Source organism: Peromyscus maniculatus, chromosome 1 (genome assembly GCF_049852395.1).
Source record: "Peromyscus maniculatus bairdii isolate BWxNUB_F1_BW_parent chromosome 1, HU_Pman_BW_mat_3.1, whole genome shotgun sequence".
NCBI classification, from domain to species: Eukaryota; Metazoa; Chordata; class Mammalia; order Rodentia; family Cricetidae; genus Peromyscus; species Peromyscus maniculatus.
Genome location: NC_134852.1, coordinates 56936527 through 56959902, shown reverse-complemented (window position 1 = coordinate 56959902; position 23376 = coordinate 56936527). Strand labels below are relative to the sequence as shown.

The following is a 23376-nucleotide window of genomic DNA, read 5'->3' as shown; positions in this document are numbered from 1 at the left end:
GACCAGAGGTGAGTAACCAGCCCAACCTGGACCCCATCCCTGGGCACCAGCCACTCCGGGAAGACGCGCCCAACTCGGCCCCAGGCTCTGGCCACCGGGCAGGTCCCCTTCTAGCCCCACCGGGAGGGATCCCCTTTTCCAAGCCCCCCGGCAGCCCCTGCAATCTCGGCGCCCTGCCCCCACGCCCATCTGCCCCAGGCCCCAGCCACTTCCTGAGACTTAGAGACCAGCCCCCAGCTCCCATCCTGCCCCAGACTTCCCCTCTAGACCAGAGTTGGACAAGAGAACTCCCTTTTGGACAAGAGAGAGAGTCTTCCTGAATCTGTCAGCTCTTTCTGAAACAAGTACACTGATAAGACCAAGAAGGAACCACAAGGAGATGGGCAGATGTCAAGGCAGAAGTACATACAACAAAATGAAGAGCAATACAGCATCACCAGAACCTAGCCCGCCTCCAACATCTAGACCTGAACACCAAAAATTGGAAGAAGCAGAAGAAAGTAGCCTTATGAGTAACTTCATGAAGAAGGTAGAGGCTTGTGTAGAGGAAAAGACAAGAAAATTGGAAGAACACTGTAAACAACTAGAGGAAAGGGCAAACAAATTAGAAGAAAACAATAAAGCCCTCAAAGAAAACAATAAAGTCCTGGAAGAAAATCATGAAAAAGCAATGAAACAAACAAAGGAAACAGTCCAAGAACTGAAAAGGGAAATTGAAAAAATAAAGAAGACACAAACAGAGGGAATGCTGGAAATAGAAAACCTGAGTAAAAGATCGTGAACTTCAGATGCAAGTATAACCAACAGAATGCAAGAGATGGAAGAGAGGATTTCTGGCATTGAAGATACAGTAGAAGAAATAGTTTCATCAGTCGAAGGAAACACTAAAGCCAACAAAGTCATGAACCAAAATGTCCAAGAAATTTGGGACACCATGAAAAGACCAAAACTACGAATTATAGGGATAGAAGAAGGTGAAGAATACCAACTCAAAGGCACAGAAAATATATTCAACAAAATTATAGAAGAAAACTTTCCCAACTTAATGAAGGAAATGCCTATGAAGATATAAGAAGCCTATAGAACACCAAACAGAATAGACCCCCCCAAAAAGTCCCCTCGACACATAATAATTAAACAACTAAATGTACAGAATAAAGAAAGACTATTAAGAGCAGCCAAGGAAAAAGGCCAAGTGACCTATAAAGGTAAACCCATCAGAATAACATCCAATTTCTCAATGGAGACTTTGAAAGCCAGAAGGACCTGGGCAGATGTAATGCAGACACTAAGAGACGATGGATGTCAGCCCAGACTAATATACCCAGCAAAACTTTCAATCATCATAGACAGAAGGAACAAGACATTCGAAGACAAAGCCAGATTTAAACAATACCTATCCACAAACCCAGCCCTACAGAAAGCACTAGAAGCAAAATTCCAACCTAAGGAAGTCAGATACACACTGGAAAACACAGGCAATAGATAAAACCACAACAGTAAACCCCAAAGAAGGGAAGTACACATACACTACCACCAAAAATAACAGGGATGAACAATCACTGGTCATTAATATCCCTTAATATCAATGGACTTAATTGTGTCTATAAAAAGACATAGACTTAGAGAATGGATACAAAAGCAGGACCCATCTTTCTGCTGCATACAAGAAACACATCTCAAATTCAAAGACAGACACTACCTAAGAATAAAATGCTGGGAAAAGACTTTCCAATCAAATGGTCTTAAGAAACAAGCAGGGGTAGCCATCCTGATATCCAACAAAATAGACTTCAAACTAAAATCAATCAAAAGATATCAAGAAGGTAATTACATACTCATCACAGGAAAGATCCACCAAGATGAAGTTTGAATTCTGAACATTTATGCCCCAAACACATGGGCACCCACATATGTAAAAGAAACATTACTAAAGCTTAAACCACATATAAAACCCCACACATTAATAGTAGGAGATCTCAACACCCCACTTTCACCACTGGACAGATCTCCCAAATCGAAACTTAACAGAGAAATAAAGGACTGATGTCATGACCCAATTAGACCTAATAGATATCTACAGAACGTTCCATCCTAACAAGAAAGAATATACCTTCTTTTCAGCACCCCATGGAACTTTCTCTAAAATTGAACACATACTTGGCCACAAAGCAAATCTCAACAGATACAAAACAATTAGAATAACCTCCTGTGTTCTATCAGACTACCATTGTTTAAAGTTAGATTTCAACAACAACAAAAACTACAGAAAACCTACAATCTCATGGAAACTGAATAATGCTCAACTCAATCACCAATGGGTTAAGGAAGAAATAAAGAAAGAAATTAAAGACTTCCTAGAGATCAACGAAAATGAAGACACCACATACCCAAACTTATGGGACACTATGAAAGCAGTGCTAAGAGGGAAATTCATAGCACTAAATGCCCACATAAAGAAGTTGGAGAAATCCCACACTAGTGACTTAACAGCACACCTGAAAGCTCTAGAACAAGAAGAAGCAAAGTCTCCCAGGAAGAATAGACGCCAAAAATTATCAAAGTGAGAGGTGAAATTAATAAATTAGAAACTAAGAGAATAATATAAAAAATTGAAACAAAGAGTTGGTTCTTTGAGAAAATCAACAAGATAGACAAGCCTTTATCCAAACTAACCAAAAGACAGAGAAAGAGAATCCAAATCAACAAAATCAGAAATGAAAAGGGGGTCATAACAACAGACATTGAGGAAATCCAGAGAATTATCAGGTCATATTTCAAAAACCTCTACTCCACAAAACTGGAAAACCTAAAAGAAATGGACATTTTTCTGGATAGGTACCACATACCTAAGTTAAATCAAGACCAGATAAACTATTTAAAAAGTCCAATAACCCCTAAGGAAATAGAAGACTCCCAACCAAAAAAAGCCCAGGACCAGATGGTTTCAGCGCAGAATTCTACCAGATCTTCAAAGAAGAGTTAATACCAATACTGTTTAAATTGTTCCACATAATAGAAACAGAAGGAACATTACCAAACTCCTTCTATGAAGCTACAATTACCCTGATTCCTAAACCAAACAAGGATGCAACAAAGAAAGAGAACTACAGACCGATCTCCCTCATGAACATTGATGCAAAAATACTCAATAAAATACTGGCAAACAGACTCCAAGAACACATCAGAACAACTATCCACCATGATCAAGTAGGCTTCATCCCAGGGATGCAAGGGTGGTTCAACATACGAAAGCCCATCAATGTAATACACCATTTAAACAAACTCAAAGAAAAAAACCACATGATCATCTCACTAGATGCAGAAAAGGCATTTGACAAAATCCAACACCCCTTCATGATAAAAGTCTTGGAGTAATCAGGCATACAGGGAACATACCTAAACATAATAAAGGCAATATATAGCAAACCAACAGCCAACATCAAATTAAATGGAGAGAAACTCAAAGCAATTCCACTAAAATCAGGATCTAGGCAAGGCTGTCCACTCTCCCCATACTTATTCAATATAGTACTTGAAGTTCTAGCCAGAGCAATAAGACAACATAAGGAGATTAAGGGGATACAAATTGGAAAGGAAGAAGTCAAGCTTTCCCTATTTGCAGATGACATGATAGTATACTTGAGTGACCCCAAAGATTCCACCCAGGAATTGATAAAGCTTATAAACACCTTCAGCAACATAGCAGGATACAAGATCAACTCAAAAAAATCAGCAGCCCTCCTATATACAATGGACAAAGAAGCTGAGAAGGCAATTAGAGATACATCACCCTTTACAATAGCCAAAAATGACATAAAATACCTTGGGGTAACACTAACCAAGCAAGTGAAGGACCTATATGTCAAGAACTTTAAGTCCCTGAAAAAAGAAATTGAAGAACATGTCAGAAAATGGAAAGATCTCCCATGCTCATGGATAGGCAGGGTTAACATAGTAAACATGGCAATCTTACCAAAAGCAATTTACAGATTCAATGCAATCCCCATAAAAAATACCAACACTATTCTTCACAGACCTGGAAAGAATAATACTCAACTTCATATGGAAAAACAAAAAACCCAGGATAGCTAAAAGAAACCTGTACAATAAAACAACTTCTGGAGGCATCACAATCCCTGACTTCAAGCTCTACTATAGAGTTACAGTAATAAAAACAGCTTGGTATTGGCATAAAAACCGACATGTGGACCAATGGAATCGAATTGAAGACCCTGACGTTAACCCACACACCTATGGACATATAATTTTTGACAAAGAAGCCAAAAGTATACAATGGAAAAAAGAAAGCATCTTCAACAAATGGTGCTGGCATAACTGGATATCAGCATGTAGAAGGCTGCAAATAGACCGAAATCTGTCACCGTGCACAAAACTTAAATCCAAGTGGATCAAAGACCTCAACATAAATCCAGCTACTCTGAACCTGATAGAAGAGAAAGTAGGAAGTAGGCTTCAACGCATTGGCATAGGAGATCACTTCCTAAATATAACACCAGTAGCGCAGACACTGAGACAAACAATCAATCAATGGGACCTCTTGAAACTGAGAAGCTTTTGTAGAGCAAAGGATATGGTCAACAAGGCAAAGCGACAGCCTACAGAATGGGAAAAGATCTTCACCAACCCCATTTCTGACAGAGGACTGATATCCAGAATATATAAGGAATTCAAGAAATTAGACATCAAAACAACCAACAGTCCAATTGAGAAATGGGCTTTAGAACTAAACAGAGAATTCTCAACAGAGGAAACCCAAATGACTGAAAGACATTTAAGGAATTGCTCCACATCCCTAATCATCAGGGAATTGCAAATCAAAACAACTCTGAGATACCACCTTACACCTGTCAGAGTGGCTAAGATCAAAAACACTGAAGACACTTTATGCTGGAGAGGTTGTGGAACTAGGGGAACTCTCCTCCACTGCTGGTGGGAATGCAAGCTTGTACAACCACTTTGGAAATCAATATGGCGCTTTCTTAGAAAATTGTGAATCAATCTCCCCCAAGATCCAGCTATACCACTCCTGGGCATATACCCAAGAAATGCTCAATCATACCACAAGAGCACTTGCTCAGTTATGTTCATATCAGCATTGTTTGTAATAGCCAAAACCTGTAAACAACCTAGATGCCCTTCAACTGACAAATGGATAAATAAATTGTGGCACATATACACAATGGAATATTACTCAGCAGAGAAAAACAATGACATCATGAGGTTTGCAGGCAAATGGATGGATCTAGAGAAAATCATCCTGAGTGAGGTAACCCAGACTCAGAAAGACAAATATGGTATGTACTCACTCATAGGAAGATGCTAGATGTGGAACAAGGATGACTGGTCTGCTACTCACATCACCAGTGAGGCTACCTGGAAAACGGGACCCCAAAAAAGTCACGGAGAAATGGATGAGATCTACATGAACAGCCTGGTCATGAGTGGCAACAATGAAGAGCAACGGTCGAGGGAAATAGAGTGGGAGATCCTTGCTGGATCAAGAAAAGAGAGGGAGAACTAGGAATAGGCGACCATGGTAAATGAAGACCACATGAGAAGGGGAGGAAGCAGAGAGCTAGGGAGGCCCACGGAGATCCACAAAGATACCCCCACAAAAGACTGCTGGCAATGGTCGAGAGACGACAGGAACTGACCTACTCTGGTGATGGGATGACTAGACACCCTGATAGTTGTGCCATAAACACCATCCAAGGACTGAAAAATCTGGATGCAGACATCCATGGCTGGGCCCCTGGTGGAGCACTGGGAGTCTAATTAGTGAGAAAGAATAGGGTTTATATGAACGAGAATTGTTGAAGCCATGGTTGGATAAAGCACAGGGACAAATAACCAAATGAATGGAAGCACAGGATCTATGAACCAAAGGCTGAGGGGCCCCCAACTGGATCAGGCCCCCTGAATGGGTGTGACAGTCATTTGGCTTGATCTGTTTGGGAGGCAGCTGTGCGTTGGTGCCGGGTCCTGGGCTCGTTGCATGAGTTGGCTGTTTGAATCCTGGGACTTATGCAGGGACGCTTGGCTCGGTCTGGGAGGGGGGGACTGGACCTGCCTGGACTGAGTCTACCAGGTCGACCCTGGTCCTCGGGGGAGACCTTGATCTGGAGGAGGTGGGAATGGGGGGTGTGCTGGGGGGAGGGGGAGGGGGCGAGAGGGGGAGAACAGGGGAATCTGTGGCTATTATGTTGAACTGAATGGTGTTGTAAAATAAATAATAAAATAAAATAAATTAGAAACTAAAAAAAACACTGGGATTGAATCCATTATTTTCAAGAATTTACAGTGGAGATCAATTCAAGATGGCAATGGCTGTTGGCATCCCCAAGCCCATGGAGCAGCTCCAAGGAGCCTGAGAGGCTCAAGGAGGCTCAGAGTAGGGATGATGCAGCAGAGGATGAGTCAGAGAGCGCCAGGTAACGCAGAAACATTTAAAAAAAGGTAGGTCTTATGGGACCTTTTAAAAGTGTTCTCCTGAAATTGAAAAAAAGATGGCAGAGCAGAGTTCCATGCAGGGGCCAGAGAGATGTGGACCTAGAGCTGTTGAAGCTCACACTAATGGGGATGGAGAATGCTTCATTTTCTAGATTGGGCCACCTCAAAATTCTCCCAGGGACTGTGCTGTAGCTGGGGACCATGTTGGTGTCCATAGTCCATGCTGCCACCAGAAACCATGTTGAAGTCAATGAGCTCTGCTTCCCCTAGCTGTTCTGGGAAAGGAAGCTTCTTTTGCAGTGGTATCTACGACTGCAGACTCAAACTAACAAAAGTCACCTGTACACAGTTGGGCAATAAATTATTTTGTTACCTGAGTTAATATTTGAAAAGAGACCTTGGTGATTGGTGAAAATGTGATTTATTCTTTAATTAAGACCTCTAAACAGCATGTTCTGATTTGAAACCATATCAGAATTCATCAATATAAAGAAAAAATGTTACATAATATCTCAGGATTTTTTTGAAAGCCTGGGAATCTATCAAAGAGATTGTCATTTGTGAGGTAAATCTCCACCACTGAGCTATATCCTCCAACATTCTCCATACTCTTATTTTTTTGTTTTTATTTTTTACTTTAAAATTTTTCACATTTTATTAAGGTATATTCTTTTCTCATCTAATATACCCTGATTGTAGTTTCCCCTCCCTCTACTCCTCCACATTCCTCCCAATCCCCCCTACTCCTGATCCACTCCTTTTCTGTTCCTCATTAGAAAAGGACAGGTTTCTAAGAGGTAACAAACAATAATAAAATATAAGACACAACAAAAAAATAACATTGAAACTGGACAAGAAAAACCAACAGAAGTAAAATAGCCCAAGAGAAATTACAAGAACCTGAAACACACCTGTTCACACACTCAGGAATTCCATAAAAATATTAAACTGAAAGTTAGAATATGTTTGCAGAGGACCTGGTGCAGTCCAGAGTAGGTCCTGTGACTGCTGCTTCAGTCTCTGTGAATTCATATGATCTTTGCTCAGTTGACTTAGGTAGCTTTGTTTTCCTGGTGTCCTCTGTCCCCTCTGGATCTTATGCTTTCTTTATCCTCTTCTTTAGGGTTCTCTGAGCTCTGAGGGGAGAGATTTGGTGTAGAAAAACCATTTAGAGCCGTGTGTTTCACAGTCTCTCTGTGCATAACCGTCTGGCTGTGGGTATCTGTATTTGTTCCCATCTGCTGCAGGAGGAAGCTTCTCTGATGATGGCTGAATTATGCTTATTATCCATTCTTTATTGTCATATAAATATGTAACAATGCACAGCTGATATTTTCATAGTACTCATAGTTCCATTTCACTGGAAAACATCCTTTAATTTCTAAGCTGTCTTGGTTCATGGAAGACTATTTAGCTCATGGCTTATCATTTTTTTTATAATTGAAATGTTACCTTCTATTTTTCTTTCTAGAATAATTTTATATTATTTTTGTTCATCGGAAGGCTTCTCCAATCTTTTTCAGTGCTTTCATTCTGTGAAATCTTTCAAAGTAAATAAGTTCCCTCCTCTATCTTCATGTCAATCATCTGCTGATATCTCAGTGCTAATGAGATGCAATGAGTAGGACTGGGGTTTGTTCTCATCTCCCTCATTCTATCTCAGAATAATTTGGAATATGATATGTAATGACCACATGGCCTGACTTACCTATCTGGGCAGGGGGTCTCAACATGTGTCACATCATTTTTGTGGTGCTCCATATCTGGGGCATCTGGCCCTTGACTATCTTCAGTCTCTTAATATTTCTTGGAGTAGAGATCCTGTGTCCTTCTGATAGTTCTGTGATGTATGTACTTACCCTTCCCCCTGTCCTTTCCCCTGGAAAATTAAGCCTGATCTTGCCCCACCTTTCAACACTTTCAGATCTGGCCTGTTAAGATACCTGCTGCAGGATCCCAGTCATAAATCCTCTACATCTTTATCCTCTCATGTTATTTGAAAACAAACAAGCATAATGATCTTGGCTAAAAAGGTATTGTTTCTGTTTTGTCACTTTTCAAATCATTCCTCCTTCTGGGTGCTACCCAGTTCTCTATCATGCATAGTAAATATCCATCAGTGAGATATGTTCATGATAACATGGACTCAGTATGTCAGTTTCACATGCTCTAAAAACTGCAAATTTCATTCCCCCTACTGCAATCTGTTCTCTATATACCCTGTACCAGTGTATACTGTGGGCACTCTCGCTGTCTCAATGCACCAGTTGTTTACTACAGTGTAGCAACACAAAGCCAATGTTCCCTTTTTGTTCTAATAAAGAAGCTTTAGGATTCTGTTTTTATTTTGTTTTGTTGTCTTTCTAACAAAACACAGTTAAAACCCTGGCATTTGGATTAAATCACTGACCATCTTGGACCTTGAATCTGCACAGCAGCTTATACTGAATCAAACCAGCACTTTAGTGCATACGTTCCTCAAATGCATTGGCATAGAGATTCTCATTCTTGTCATTTCAGCAATTCTGACTAAGTGGATAGAAGCCCTGCTATTGAGAAACTGTAGAGTGGTTTGCCTTAAGGACACCTGACCATAGATACTAGCTGGATTCAAAAGGTAAGTGAGAATAGAATGATTTTACTGAACATGTGGGAAGAGCTGAGGGAACTGGAGTTATTATCAAAGAGCATGCTGGTTATAGAGATTTTACAGAAGGAGAAAAGTATCAAGATATAAGAGTTCCTATGGAAACAGAGTATTCTCGTCAGCAATGAAATATATTCTTCTCTTAAACTCATAGGACACAAAATAATCTCAGTTTGTGATATTCACACAGAAAATCATTATTTAATTGATAATGTATTAATAAGAAGCAAAGAGGTGGGCTACAGGTGATTCGGTGGCCAAGAGCATGGTTGGCTCTTGCACAGGACCTGAGTTTATATTCCAGAACCCACATCTGGAGGCTCTCAACCACCTCTAACCTCAGCTACTGAGAATCCAATGTCCTATTCTGACCACAGACACTGCATTCGTGTGTATGTGTTAACAGATATATAGATATATACATAATTAAAGAAAAAAGGAATCTCAAAGAAGCAAAGGCATTGCAGATCATGATCCATTGTTGTTGTAGTCATAAGAATACAAAAGTCATGGGTCTGATCTTGGCATTTTCATGCATCTGTCCCACTAACTCTCCCATAATTCATTCTTAGTGGGTTTATGTTAATTTTAAAAATTCAAGATAGCATAAAGAATATATTTTTGTGTGTTTTTCAAGAAGTGGTGTGAGCTCCTTCTCAGCACAGCACTCAATTCTTTAATGGATGGTGTCCTCACCAGACTCCTTTGTTGAATGAATTGAGACTGGCCCTGTAACATAGAGATAAAAGGATGGAAAGTTACCAGGAAGAAGAGTCCTACATGTTCAAAGTGCCCTCTGTACAGAGAATGCTCTCAGGCTATCAGGAAACCCTGGTTTCAGATTTAAGGAAATAAACATTAATCACACGTGAGCTGTTGTAGGTGGGGGTTTTGTTGACTTTCATTAGCTATACAGCATATGTCTAAAATATAAGGCAAATATACCACTAAAATATAAACATAAATGCTAAATGTACCTCTGGAGGAATAATTTTTTAGCTAAAGTTTTCAATTTCCATATACTAAAAATATTTCATCTTAAAGAAACAAAATATAGAAGTGAGAAGAAAGGAGAAAATTCATTATATGTGCAGAAAAAAGGCCTAATGGAAGGGGGGTAACAGATAATAATGCTTTTACTTACACTTAGACCCTTGCAACATTTTCTTTGAGACACTCATAAATGCATGAAATGATAACATCTTGTTTTCCTTACTGTTTTGATGTAATGTATTCTTTATGCCATTCTATTCCAAAATACTGTGTCACAGGTCAGAGATATGAGAGCTTTTTTTCAAGGTGGCTAAATAATAATATTGAAAAATTTATATTGCTCAAACTTTTTTTCCCAGAATGCAAAAGCAAGGTTTATCTGTTACAAGTCATGACAGGGAACTCATCTCAAGCCATCTCAAGTGAGGCAGGGAAGAGTTACTCTTTCTTGGGGAAATTAGTTTTTATAGGCAAAACCCATAAAATTTCTTAGAGGGGAGGGGGTTAGTACAGGTCCATCCTTGATTGGTCCAGTTTTTCCTGGGCCTGGACTTTATCTTATTCTAGCTTGTCTGTTTGCCTTGTCAGGAGTTTTACAACTCTTCTCTGGGGTCAGGTCATGTTATCTCTGGAGAGGGGTATCTCATGGTTAATTGGTTACCATCAGACATCCTGACTCTGTTCTTTTGAGTTCCTGGATTGAAAGCTTCTTGGTCTGCACTCAGATATTATCCTTCTCAGAATTCTGATAGTACTGATGGCTAGGCTAGCTCTAACTTTGTCAGTGTGGCAGCATCAGACAACCAGATCCTTCTGCAAGGATATAGCTAGCTTGTTAGCTCACTTTTAGGATAAAAAAAAAAACTTCTAAGCTTTGACGATCTCAAAAAAATGATTTAAGATAAAATATGTTTCAGATTACTCTCCTGTTCTATGGTCCAGAGCTTAACATTTAGGAGCCCTGATGAGCTGGTAGAGCAATGACTACTTATTGTACAGTTACAAGCTCAACATTTTGAATTTGTTTTAGATGTCATCTAAATATATATAAATATAAACCTAAAAGTGCTTCTCATCAGGCCAAAAATCTCTGTCCAATTTATACCTCGCTTTCTGGACAGAAGGAAAATGCACAAGCTTTTAACCCAAATCTGTAGTTCTTGTTGAGACTCAAAGGTATGAGTCCACTTCTACTGTTTTACAGGTACCCATTACCTGCTTTGTTTACAATATGGATTTCAGTACGGATTGGTAATACTAATGTATCTAAAACTTTTATGTCATTTTGTAAGTAGGCCTCAAAGGATCAAAAGAGTCATAAAACCTAGACCCACTTCACAGAGGTCAAAAGGACCCCAGATAAGTATTCCTAAAGATGATATTTTCCTCTCTCATGGTTTTGGGACTAGTGCTTTTCCCATTACTAAGGATATGGACCTAAGGGGTTCCAAATAAGTTCATAAATTTTAACTTCTGTTTCTAGTTTAAATTTGTCTCAACAGATCTCCACTTGGTTGGCAGTCACCTCCAAGCTTCAGTTGCTGACTACACTGCTCCAGACGACTGTGAGCTCCGGACTTGCTAAAAGCTGACGCAGACCAGCCCAGCTAAAATGATTCTTCCTTTGTCGCTATGGGGTCAGGCAGCTACTTGCTTCTGACAAATGCCCCTTGCCCAGTCTTTGACCAGCTTTTCAGCTTTCTGCCCTCCGCCCGACAACTGCTCCCCAGTGCCAGCTCGAAGCAGTTCCAGAAGAAAATACATCGTCCATGTTCCCTCTTCAGATAAGGCTAAAATGCTGGGTCAAAAAAGCTCCCTAACATAGAGGCAAGTCTAATAGGGCCCACTGTGATCCTCATTATCTTACTCAGGCCCTATATCCTTATCAGACTAGTACAATTTATAAAACAGAGGATAGGCAGCATATAACTCATGGTACAACGGGGTTATACACAGTCAGGACCACGGAATACGTCTCATGCTCAAACTTTTTAAGGAACTGGAAGATGTTGGGCTTATTTGGAATAAATGGTTGTTGGATGAAATATTCTCAGAAGCTATGGTTTCTTCTGTGACTATATGCTACTTATGTCCAGGTGCATGGTGGGAGACCTCCCTAAAATATTCAAGGATGGTACCATTCAATGTGAATTGCAAATGAGGATGCTCAGCTAATGTTGTCCCTTGAGTTGGGATTGGTGTTAATAGCTCCCAAATCATTTCTAGACCCCGTAGATAATTTGAAAATACCCCTTCTATCATTTGCCAGAGATCACTTATTTAAACATTTGCAGTCATGTCAGGTTCATGAAATATATTGCCACATTTAAGCTTCCCTTCAATTGGGCTTTATGTGGTTACATAAGGTTTATTTTCTGCCTAACAAATTTTATATATTTTATTCTGAACTTATTGATAAAATAAACAGTCTTAAAATGACTTTGGGAACTATAGTATACTTTTCTCATTAAGTTATCAGAACACAGAGATAGAAACTTAAAGAAGTTTACATTTAAATTCTAAATTTCAATTTTCTGCCATCGAAGATCAGAACAAAAGGCATGCATGTTGGCTCATACACATAATCTTAGCACTTAGGAATCTGAGGCATAAGGATTATCATGAGTCTGAGGCCAATATATGCCATAGAGTGAATTCTAAGCCAACATAACATAGAATGTGACTTTTCTAAAATGTAAATAAACAAATAAATAAAATAAATTACAAATAAAAGTAGAACATTAATGCTTTTTCTTTGAGTTTTTTTTATTGTTGCACATTTTGGGGGAAAATCAGTTTTGGAGATAAGGAACTATTTGTTCTAAGACTTCTACCTCAACAGTTTTTAGAATCTACATAGAGTTTTCACTCTTAAAGTCCTATATCCCTTCACATTTATTTATGTCCTATTCCTGGGGCAGGAGATCAGAGAGGAAGCTGGACCTCCACATGTCAGGCTCTCAATGCACGGAGGAGGAAGATACTAGCAATTCTTGGTTCAATTTTCCTATCCCTTACTCTCGACACACTTTTGAACTCCTCTGGTCTTAAGTCCCAGTACATGGCAGCCTTTGACTCTCTGGACTTTATTTTATATTAATTTAAATATTTTCTTTATCTTTCTTTTTATTGAAAATAGATTTTATTTTCTCACACAATATGTCCTAATCATAGTTTTCCCTCTCTCCATTCTTCCCATTTCTTCTCTACCTCCCCTCCTATCTGGATCCACCTCTTGTCTCTTATTAGAAAACCAACAGGCATCCAAGGGATAATAATAAAATAAACTATAATAAGATAAAACAAAACTAACACATTTAAATAGAAAAACATACAAAATAAACAGAAGGAAGAGAGTTCAAGTAAAGGCACAAGAACCAGATGCAGATGTAGATACCCACTTGTTCTCAAACTCAGGAATAACACAAAATACAAAACAGAAGTTGTATGCACCAAGGTCCTGTGGGGAAAAAGAGAGAAAAAAGATTTATAAATAAAATGAAGTTAAAATATGAAGAAAGATGAAGTTTATTTGTTTGTTTTTTTAAGAAGAAAAACACTGACATAACATTATGAGACAAGGAGCCTCTAATGATGAGGCTGAACTCTTATTCTGTTGGCTATATATTGACGGGCATGCAGCCTACCCTTAGAAGCAATGTATTTCCCCAGTGAGAATCTTTTGGATGCTGTAGGATATTGTTTTTGTACACTGGTTTAATAAAATGCTGATTGGCCAAGAGCCAGGCAGGAAGTATAGGTGGGGCAAGTAGACGAGGAAAATTCTGGGAAGAAGAAGGGCTGAGTCAGGAGTCACCAGCCAGACACAGAGGAAGCAAGATGACAAGGCAAAACTGAGAAAAGGTACAAAGCCATGTGGCAAAACAAAAATAAGAATTATGGGTTAATTTAAGTGTAAGAGCTTGCCAGTAACAAGTCTGAGCTAACGGCCATACAGTTTGTAATTAATATAGGCCTCTGTGTGTTTACTTGTGTCTAACTGGCTGTGGACTGGGCCGGACACAGGAAAACTTCCAATTACAATTGGTGCCCAACATGGGACAAGATTTTCCACCTAAAACCTGAGAGAACTTAAGAGATTTTAAAATGGAGCTAAAAACAGCTTCATAGTTGTGTCTCAGGCAAGCCATGAGGTACAGCATGGCAGATTCCCACCAAGTTACACAGAGATGTCTCTAAGTCATGTAGTGCACTGTGTGGTAGATTTAGCTTTTGCTAGCACAGACAAAAAGAAGAGGTTTCTGGGCTACATGTTGCTTTGATAGAGGCACAGACCCACTGCTTCCCAGAGTCAGTGGACAGCCTGGTCTCAGAGTTGGTTGTGAATTATCTCCACCATGTTGAAAAGCTGAGATGGGTGGAGTCAGCAGCCAAGGCTGCAGCTTCAGTACTAACCACTGCAGTTTAAAGCAATAGATTCACAATAAGGCAGATTCAGATGTAATAAGACTTTAAATGGTTTACAGTGTATGTAAAAATGTATGTAGTCTTGGAAGAGAGAAGAAAATGAATATAAACAGGTATATAAAGAAAGAAGTGGTTTCACAAAATAAAGTCTTTAAAGAAACAGTAAAAGTAATACAAAAAATAAGCCAGGCAAAGATGGAAATCACAAACAGAGTCTAGATTATATTGTCTTTGGGATTTTTAACTGCAGAGAAACATTTGATTGTAAAAGCTGCTGAGTTAAATCAATGTGTATATTTTAAAGGTATCTTGATTTCAAAATTTATGTCTAATGATGTATTGCTTTGGAAAAGAGGTTCTGCTTTTGTTTCCACAGAAGATGAGAACCTGTGGATTGCTTCCAGGCTAATATGGTTTGATCAAGGAAGACGCCCCTGAGAGGTCTCCAGATGATGATCCAACATCCTGAACAGCTTCAAGGCAACAGGTTCAGAGAATACAGTGTCACAGACTATTCTAGTTAGAACTTGACCATAAATCTTAATTTTCTTAGGATCCTCATAAAACTACTAGCACCTCCTATGAGCAGGAAGTAGCCTAGAAAACTATGCCCACATTCCAAAAAAATGGATATTAGATGTTTGTCATTGTTTAGGTTGTTGATTACAAATGGTTATTGGTCATAGTCAATTTCTTTCTAAAATAAGAAAGGGGGTATGGTATAGAAATATAGGATATAGATATGATAGGATGAAAGAGTAGATTGTTGACTCTACTTTTAAAGAGCAACAACTTGTTTAAAAATGTTTTACATTTCTATGGATTTCAGTTTATTGATACAAATTTAATTTTGTTATACTCTATGCATAAACTAAACTCTTGTTTAAAGTATTTTGTTTGTGCAACTCATTTGAAATTATAGTATATAGTTGAGAAATACAGATTAGTAATTAGTCATCTATGATAATCAAATTTATAGTCATGTTAGTTAAGTTTTCTAGGTATACATAGATATACTTCACTTAGGTAGGTAATCTTCAAACACTTCAAAAACCTACATAATATGTCATTTAAAATATTTTAAGAAGTTTGACTTTCTGGACATTGAGACATGTCTGCTTCTGGCCACACCAATCTACTTCAAAGAAGATAATGGGCATTGAAGAAAATCATTATGGAGTTTGCTTTCTTTGTCACAAAAATTAACTGGGCAAAAAAAATCCCTTTGCATTGACTGACTGAATATATGTTGTATAAACTGGACATGCAGGACCCATAGGAAGATGACCACTGAAATTTACAAGGTGAGATGGTCCTTCAGGTTCCTGCTTTGCAGAAGAAACTGCCAGACACAGAGAGAAACAGGACACAGAGAGAAGCAACTAAGAAACTCTAGGCCTATAGTCTGAAGAAAGATGCCCCAACATTGCAGAGGAACTTTGAATGACTGTACAGGCAGGCAGCTGTCTCTGTCATTTCCAGAATTTTTAGAAGTTGCTTACAATGGTACTTCCTATTTACTTAGGTAATATATCTTTCTGAGGTCTTTGATATAGTTGAAGACTAGATATAATTTTCCTTGGCTATGATAAAAGATAAATTGGATATGAAACTTTAGACTCACAAATATAGGATAGATGATAGAATATTTTCTTTAATTTTGCCAAATACAAATAGACTAGATATTGTAACTGTAATTCGTTTTATTTATTTATTTTTATTTTTTATTTTATTTTACAATACCATTCAGTTCTACATATCAGCCACGGGTTCCCCTGTTCTCCCCCCTCCCACACTTTCCCCTTATCCCCAGCCCACCCCCAATTCCCACCTCCTCCAGGGCAAATCCTCCCCCGAGGACTGCGATCAACCTGGTAGACTCAGTACAGGCAGGTCCAGTCGTAACTGTAATTCTTGCTTGATAACTTTTCTATTATATGTAATTTTACTATGTTAAAATTAAAACTTTTCTTTTTGATTACACAGAGAAGGGGAAATGCGGTGGAATATTGCTCTTGGGCACTGGTTTAATAAAATGCTGATTGGCCAAGAACCAGGCAGAAATTATAGGTGGGGCAAGCAAATGAAAATTCTGGGAGAAGGAAGGGCTGAGTCAGGAGTCACCAACCAGACACAGAGGAAGCAAGATGACATGGCAGAACTGAGAAAAGGTACCAAGCCACATGGCAAAACAAAAATAAGAATTATGGGTTAATTTAAGTGTAAGAGCTTGTCAGTGATAAGTCTGAGCTAATGGCCATAGAGTTCATAATTAATATAAGCCTCTGTGTATTTATTTGGATTTGAGTGGCTGCAGACCAGGTGGGACCCAGGGAAGCCCCCAACTACACTTGGAGAAAACCAAATTTTCACTTGCAAGTAGTTATCAATTGGAAATAGCTTCCAGTTTATGGATAGGATTATGTGTCCAAATTTCTTTTCAGGTCTAGGACCCAATTTGGTGTAGACTCATGCAGGCCCTGTGCATGCTGCTCAGTCCTTGTGAAATTCAGTTGTGCCTCAATATTCTTGATCTAGAGAACCTGTACTCTTGGTTTTCTCCATCTATTCTGGGTCCCACACTCTATCTGCCTCCTCTTTCACAACAACCCCTGAGGTCTGAGGGGAAGGATTTGATAGAGACATCTGTTCTAGGCTAAGCATTCTAAGTTCTCTCATTTTCTGCATAGGGTAGAGCTCTGCACCTAAACCTACTGTCCACTGGGGAAAAGTCTTCTTGTTGACTGAGCAGTTATCTATGAGTATGTCATAGATATGCCGTAGATATCTTTGAGTATGCCATACTCTGAGTATGTGAAATATCATTAGGAGGTTTTTCTTGCTATGTTTTGTTTCATTTGGAAAGGTGTTATTGGGTTTCATACTAGATCTCTGACCTTTCTAGTCTCAGGTTCTTGCTTATCTAACCAGTGTCCAGTATGTGTTCTATATCATGGTGTGGGCCTTAAGTCCAATAAGATATTGGTTGTTTACTCCCACAAGATTTGTAGCACCATTGCACTAAGTATATTTTGTAGGCAGGACACCATTGTAGATCAAGGGGTTCATGGCTACGTTACTGTTTACGTTTCTCCTTTGGTGTTACTGTTTATGTTTCTCCTTTGGTAGAGTACCTCCCTGTACAAAAGATGCTAGACTATAGGTGTGAAGGCTGTATGTAGGCACCAGTTTGACTTCTCTATGTTCATGCTCAATGAATTGTTGGTGTTCTTTTTAACAGTTGAGGTCTTGCTGTCAGTTTGTGCATGACAACCTATAGCCCTGGCCATAACCTCAGGTATTTGGAGATTCACAAGAACCCCTTTGGCCAGCAGCTCAACTAGATGTAACCCAATCCTGCTAATGAAAGCTTCATTTGGTGACAAGAGATGTCCAGTTGGAGCTCTGTTTCCCCAGTATTTGGTGATTTCATGTAGATCATCTTCACATATGTATATATTTTAGAAATCTTTTTCTCTGTCAGATTTCTATACTACCCATTCAGATGGCTCTTAGTTTTAGCTGTCTCTCTATGTATTTCCTCCCTTGTCCTCTTCCCTCCTCCTCTCCATGATCCTCCACTTCTAGTCCCCCCTTATCTATCCATAACTGTTCTATTTCCCTTTCCTAGAGAGATCTACCTGTGCTCAGTCCTTTACAACAGACCTTTGTGGTTAAATGGATTTTTGCTTGGTTATGATTATGATAGCCTTAACAGCTAATATTTACATATAAACTAGTATATACCATATTTGTCTTTCTAGGTGTGGTATACTTCACTAAAGATGAGGTTTTTTTAAATAAATATTTTTAGTTTATAATTTAATTTTATTTATCAGCCATGATTCCTCTGTCCTCCCTCCTTTCACTCCCCAACCTTCCCCCCTCCAATCCACCTCCCATCCCCACCTCCTCCAAAGCAAGGTCTCCCATGTTGAGTAAGCTCAGCCTGGTAGATTCAGTTGAGGCAGGTCCAGTCTCCTCCTCCCTGCACCAAGGCTAAGCAAAGTGTCTCAGCATAGGCCCTAGGTTCCAAAAAGCCGGCTGCTGCACTGACAACAGGTCCTGGTCCGACTGCCTGGGGGCTTCCTAAACAGTTCCAAATTCATCAGCTGTCTCACTTATCCAGAGGGCCTGGTCCAGTTTCATGGGGGCTCCTCACAGTTTATGTGTTTACACTAGTTTGGCTATTTGTCCCTGTGCTTTATCCAATCATAGTCTCGATATCTTTTACTCATATAATCCCTCCTCTCTCTAACCAATTGGACTCCTGGAGCTCCACCTGTAGTAGTCTTGGCTGTGGTAACTCTTCACAGCAGTAAAACAGTATTTATGATGTTCACCAAGGACATCATCTGTGCATAAAAATACATTTTTATCTGTTGAAATATGAAAATCATGTGTCAATAATAAATGACTTTATTAATGACCACTTGTGCGAAACACGTGACACTCTTCCTGAACTAGGGGTCTAGGACTAGAAATTGTCATGTCTGGGTTGTGTGCTTTCAGCTGCCCAGATTGCAGCCATGTACGGCTGCTCTAGTCTTCCTGCAGGTGTCCAACTGTCACTTTTTAAACATAGCTTCTGGGAATCCTATTGGCTTTCATCTGCTTTATGACATCATTCCTCCCTCAACCAATCAGCACCAGATGGAGTCTTGAGGTTGCCATGCGTGACCAACTGTAACTCAGTGCTGAGCATCTTTGATCCTGCACAGACGTGATTTTTTTACTGCGAAACCTAACAACCCGATCTCTCACATCTTTATCCAGATCCTACTCCTGTTTTTGTCCCCATCCCTTTACCCAGATCCTACTCCTGTTTTGTCCCCACCCCTTTACCCAGATCCTACTCCTGTTTTGTCCCCACCCCTTTACCCAGATCCTACTCCTGTTCTGTTCCTGACTTGAAGATGTCAGGTAGGAAAAGAAACTTTAATGTTTATTTAATTGGGCAGTTCACTAAATTGGGAAGCATCAAAACAATGTGGAATAAAGGGGAAAGTGCTAAACAACAGGTTGGTGCCCTATGGTGGTCTTGGCTCTGACATTTCCTAGGGTTGAGATTTGGACATAGTATTTCCTCATCTTCTCATTGAATGTTCCCTCACCTTCCTTGGTGAGATAACAGGCTGGCAGGGCTCAGGGATCTCTGAGATGTTGAGTCTTTAGGAGCAATACACAGAGAAGAAAGTCAGAGTTTCTGGGACTGTTTCAGCTGAAGCAGAGAGAGATCTGGGTATGTAATGAGGAGAACCGAGGGCCAAGATACTTCCCTTTACACAGTTTTCCACAATGATACTTCACAGTTGGTGCTGGTCAACATTAGTGGTGAAATATGAGGGGACTCGAGAATGTATCTGGCAGTGTTCCATTAGCAGCTGAGAATAGCTGACCTTTTCTGGCTAGGCAGATGTCCCTCCCTCTTCTGTGGCTGCACATGTGTCTTCCCTGAAGCAGTCGGGGAGAGGAAAGTCTGCTTTCCCTGCTAAAGCAGGACTGTTTGTTACAGTGAATGACAGTGTTCTCTATCTCTGTGCTCTCCCTGGCACCTGCACACTGGGACAATGTCAGGCACCTTCCTGATAATAAAGGTCCTCACCCATGTTTGGTACAGTTTACAGATAGCTGTACAACCCTGGCCCACACTCCACACAAACTCCTAAAGTGTTTAGTCAGATCATGGTGCCATACCCCTGTAATCTCAGCCCTTGGAAGACAGAGGCAGGAGAATCAAGGAGACCATGCCAGTCTCTAGCTGCACAGTGACTTGGGTGTTAAAGACCATTCCTGAAGAAATAAAGTAAAACCAATGGAGTTTTAAAAATTAGCATTCCCAATGTTTGGAGTCTTCGGTCTAGTTAAAAGAGAACTAGAGAGGAGGAAGAATCACAGGGCAGGGAGGCTGAAGCTATTGGAAGAGCACTTTGGGGCTTTTTACAAAAAGAACAGGCCACCTGGACCTGGAGACAGTCAAGAAAATAGAAAAATGCAGTGGTGGGGGAGAAAATAGAATGGAGGAAGGAGCGAGCATGGAACTTGGAGGTGTTAACCATGGTAACATAGGATTTATGGGACTGAATGCTGAAGGGAGCCAAAAGACTTCATTGAATCATAAATTTCTCTGGTGATTGAGTAATTTGCTTAGCACAGGGCAAACAGTGATGGATTTAGTGAACATGTAGGTTAGTAGACCAGGAAGTCAACTGAGGCTGGGAAAATGTGTGACTAGGAGGGCCAGCGTATCAGGAAAGATACCTTTTGTGTTTGTTTTTTCTTGGCTGATTTCTTGAATACTGGTGATGCTCAACAATTATGAAAATGAACTGAGTGGTAGTGCACGCCTTTAATCCCAGCACTTGGGAGGTAGAGGCAGGTGGATCTCTGTGAGTTTGAGTCCAGCCTGCTCTGCAGAGCAAGATTCAGGACAGGCTCCAAAACTACACAGAGAAACCCTGTCTTTAAAGAAAAAATATGAAAATGAGCATGCTATAGATACATAGTAACAATTCTGAGCTGAGTGTCTGGGCTCATGAGTGAAATCTCAGCACCTAGGTGGCTGAAGCTGGAGGATTGATGCCGGTTGTTGGCAAATTTAGGATAAATGGTGACTCTCAAGCCAGCTTCAGTCACAAAGAAAATTATTCCTGGAAAAAAAAGAAAATAGAATTCTTTCTGCACACACTGCTAGCTCGGTTAGAAAGGATTGAGAGACAGTACTGGGTCCTTTATTTCTCTGACCTCTGGAGAACACATGAATTGTCGAATGTGTGGCGGAGTCTATGCACCTTCAGGATCAGCTTTCAAATTAAAGCTGCTTCTTCATCTTCACAGTCATTGTCTTCACTACAGGACAGACTTGCAGATCGTAAGGAATCATAGAACTACAAAGAAAAGATAGGAGCCAACTTTCTGCTCCTCTAATTTATTTGCTCTTTTTTCCAAGAAGTCTTTGACTAGGGTACCAGTGTAGCTTTATGACATCACTCTACCTCTTAGCCATTCAGTATCTGAATGGTCTTACTGTCCTTATGATGCTGACAAACAATTTTCCCCAGTGTCCATTATCTCTGATCCTGGGCATGTGGGTTTTCTGTTTCTGAATCCAGACAGTGTTTTTGTTATCTGATTCTTATAACTGTGTTCCTATTATTTTCCCAACAATGTCTGGTAAGGAAAGAAATCGAAACGTTTCTTTCATTCAATTTTCCCATACATTTTGAGAAGTCCAGACAGTGTGGAATCATGGGTAGAATATTGAACTAGAAGCTGGTGTCCTGACTAGAATCTTACCCCTGATATATGTGGGGTTATGATTTTGGACAGAGCATTTTCTCTCTCACTAAATGGATCTTTACATTCCACAGGGAATCTGACAGACTGGGCTCTGAACTCACTGAGGTGCTAAGTGTTTATGAGCTCAGTATAGATAAAGTACTCAGATAGTTCCTGAGAGCATTTCCACAGAAGCAGGGAAAGAGCCATGTGTATAGACGGACACACTCAGAGCCAAGATGTTCCGTTACAGCAGCAGCAATCCTCCATCAGTTTTCCAAATTAGCATTTCCATGTTAGTGCTGTTGAGCAGTAGTGTTGGGATGTGAGGGGAACTGGTGGCTACTCATCCATGAGCAGGGTTGCCTTGGTGAAGCTGGTTGGATAGGCATCTGTGTCCTACCTAGAGATCAGTGAGCAACCCTTCTAGACCTGAGGAACACAGTTAGGACAGGACCTCCAGGGTAGAGAATTGGGACTGTGATTTAAGTCTAGGGCACTTTAGCAACTGTGTCTCCTGCTGTGGTCCCCAAAGAAAATCTCTAAAAGTAGTTTCAGGGACAGGACATGGGAGTTGAGATAGCTGAGTAACTACTAGTTCATGGCTAGCACCCTCTGTTGCATAATGAGTTCCTGGAAAGCATTCCCTAAAAATAAATCCCTGTAGAGTTTTAAGGAAATATTTTCTATTCATTGTACATGTTTTCTAACATAATATTTTTATTGATTATTTGGCAATTTTATATAATGCACCTGATCAAAATAGCTTTCAATTCCTCCCAGGGGCATTCTCCCACCCTGTGCCTGTCCAAAAGAAGGAAAAAAGTACATAAGTTCTAAATTTTGTTTTTCATATATCATTGGATCATGGTGAAAGTCTCATTGGCCGGCCATTTTAAAATAACTGAGTCCTTCCTCACACTCAATAGCCACATCTCCTGCTGGAAGACATCAACTGAAAAGAGCTATATTTCAGCATCTTTATTACAATTTAAGGACTCCTTCAGTGTCTTACTGTCTAGACTGCTTCCTTTTTTATTTGAAGGTGGGAAAAGGCTTCTGTGATGTGTTTCTCATTCTTTTTTTTTTTTTTTTTGGTTTTTCGAGACAGGGTTTCTCTGTGTAGCTTTGCACCTTTCCTGGAGCTCACTTGGTAGCCCAGGCTGGCCTTGAACTCACAGAGATCCGCCTGGCTCTGCATCCCGAGTGCTGGGATTAAAGGTGTGCGCCACCTACGCCCGGCCGTGTTTCTCATTCTTAATTATGAGTGTACAGTCATTGTTACCACTGTAAAAAGAAGCTTCCTTGCCTGGAATTGCCAGTGGCAGCAAGGCTCATTGACTTCCACATGGTTTCTCGTGGCAGCATGGACTATGGACACTAACATGGCCCCCAACTAGAGCACAGTCCCTGGAGGCCTTTTGAGGAAACCCAATCCAGAAAACGAACCATTTTCCATCTCCATTAGTGTGAACTTCAGCAGCTATAGGTTCACTTCTCTCTGGCCCATGTATAGAATCTGCTCTGCTCTTCCTCTTCTTCTTCTTGTTCTTGTT

At 40.0% G+C, this 23376-nt stretch overlaps 1 protein-coding gene and 1 long non-coding RNA gene across 4 annotated transcripts in view; both read left to right on the top strand.

Moving 5' to 3' along the window:
* Nucleotides 1-9132, top strand: part of LOC143266977 (uncharacterized) — a 74818-nt gene extending 65686 nt beyond the window's left edge. The window contains exon 6 of the long non-coding RNA XR_013041831.1: nucleotides 8995-9132. This is a non-coding gene — a long non-coding RNA (uncharacterized LOC143266977). The remainder of the gene's footprint in view (nucleotides 1-8994) is intronic.
* A 2484-nt stretch (nucleotides 9133-11616) lies between these two features.
* LOC143266974 (STAM-binding protein-like) overlaps nucleotides 11617-23376 on the top strand; it is a 28453-nt gene continuing 16693 nt past the window's right edge. Inside the window, exons 1-4 of one of the 3 annotated variants that reach the window (XM_076543083.1) lie at nucleotides 11617-11941; nucleotides 14919-15029; nucleotides 15628-15846; nucleotides 16529-16713. In XM_076543083.1, coding sequence (XP_076399198.1) covers nucleotides 16539-16713 — 175 coding nt within the window. In that variant the 5' untranslated portion in view covers nucleotides 11617-11941; nucleotides 14919-15029; nucleotides 15628-15846; nucleotides 16529-16538. Of the gene's footprint in view, nucleotides 11942-14918; nucleotides 15030-15627; nucleotides 15847-16528; nucleotides 16714-19235; nucleotides 19466-23376 lie in introns of those variants that run through there. The other 2 variants (XM_076543079.1, XM_076543086.1) reach the window with 2 other exon arrangements.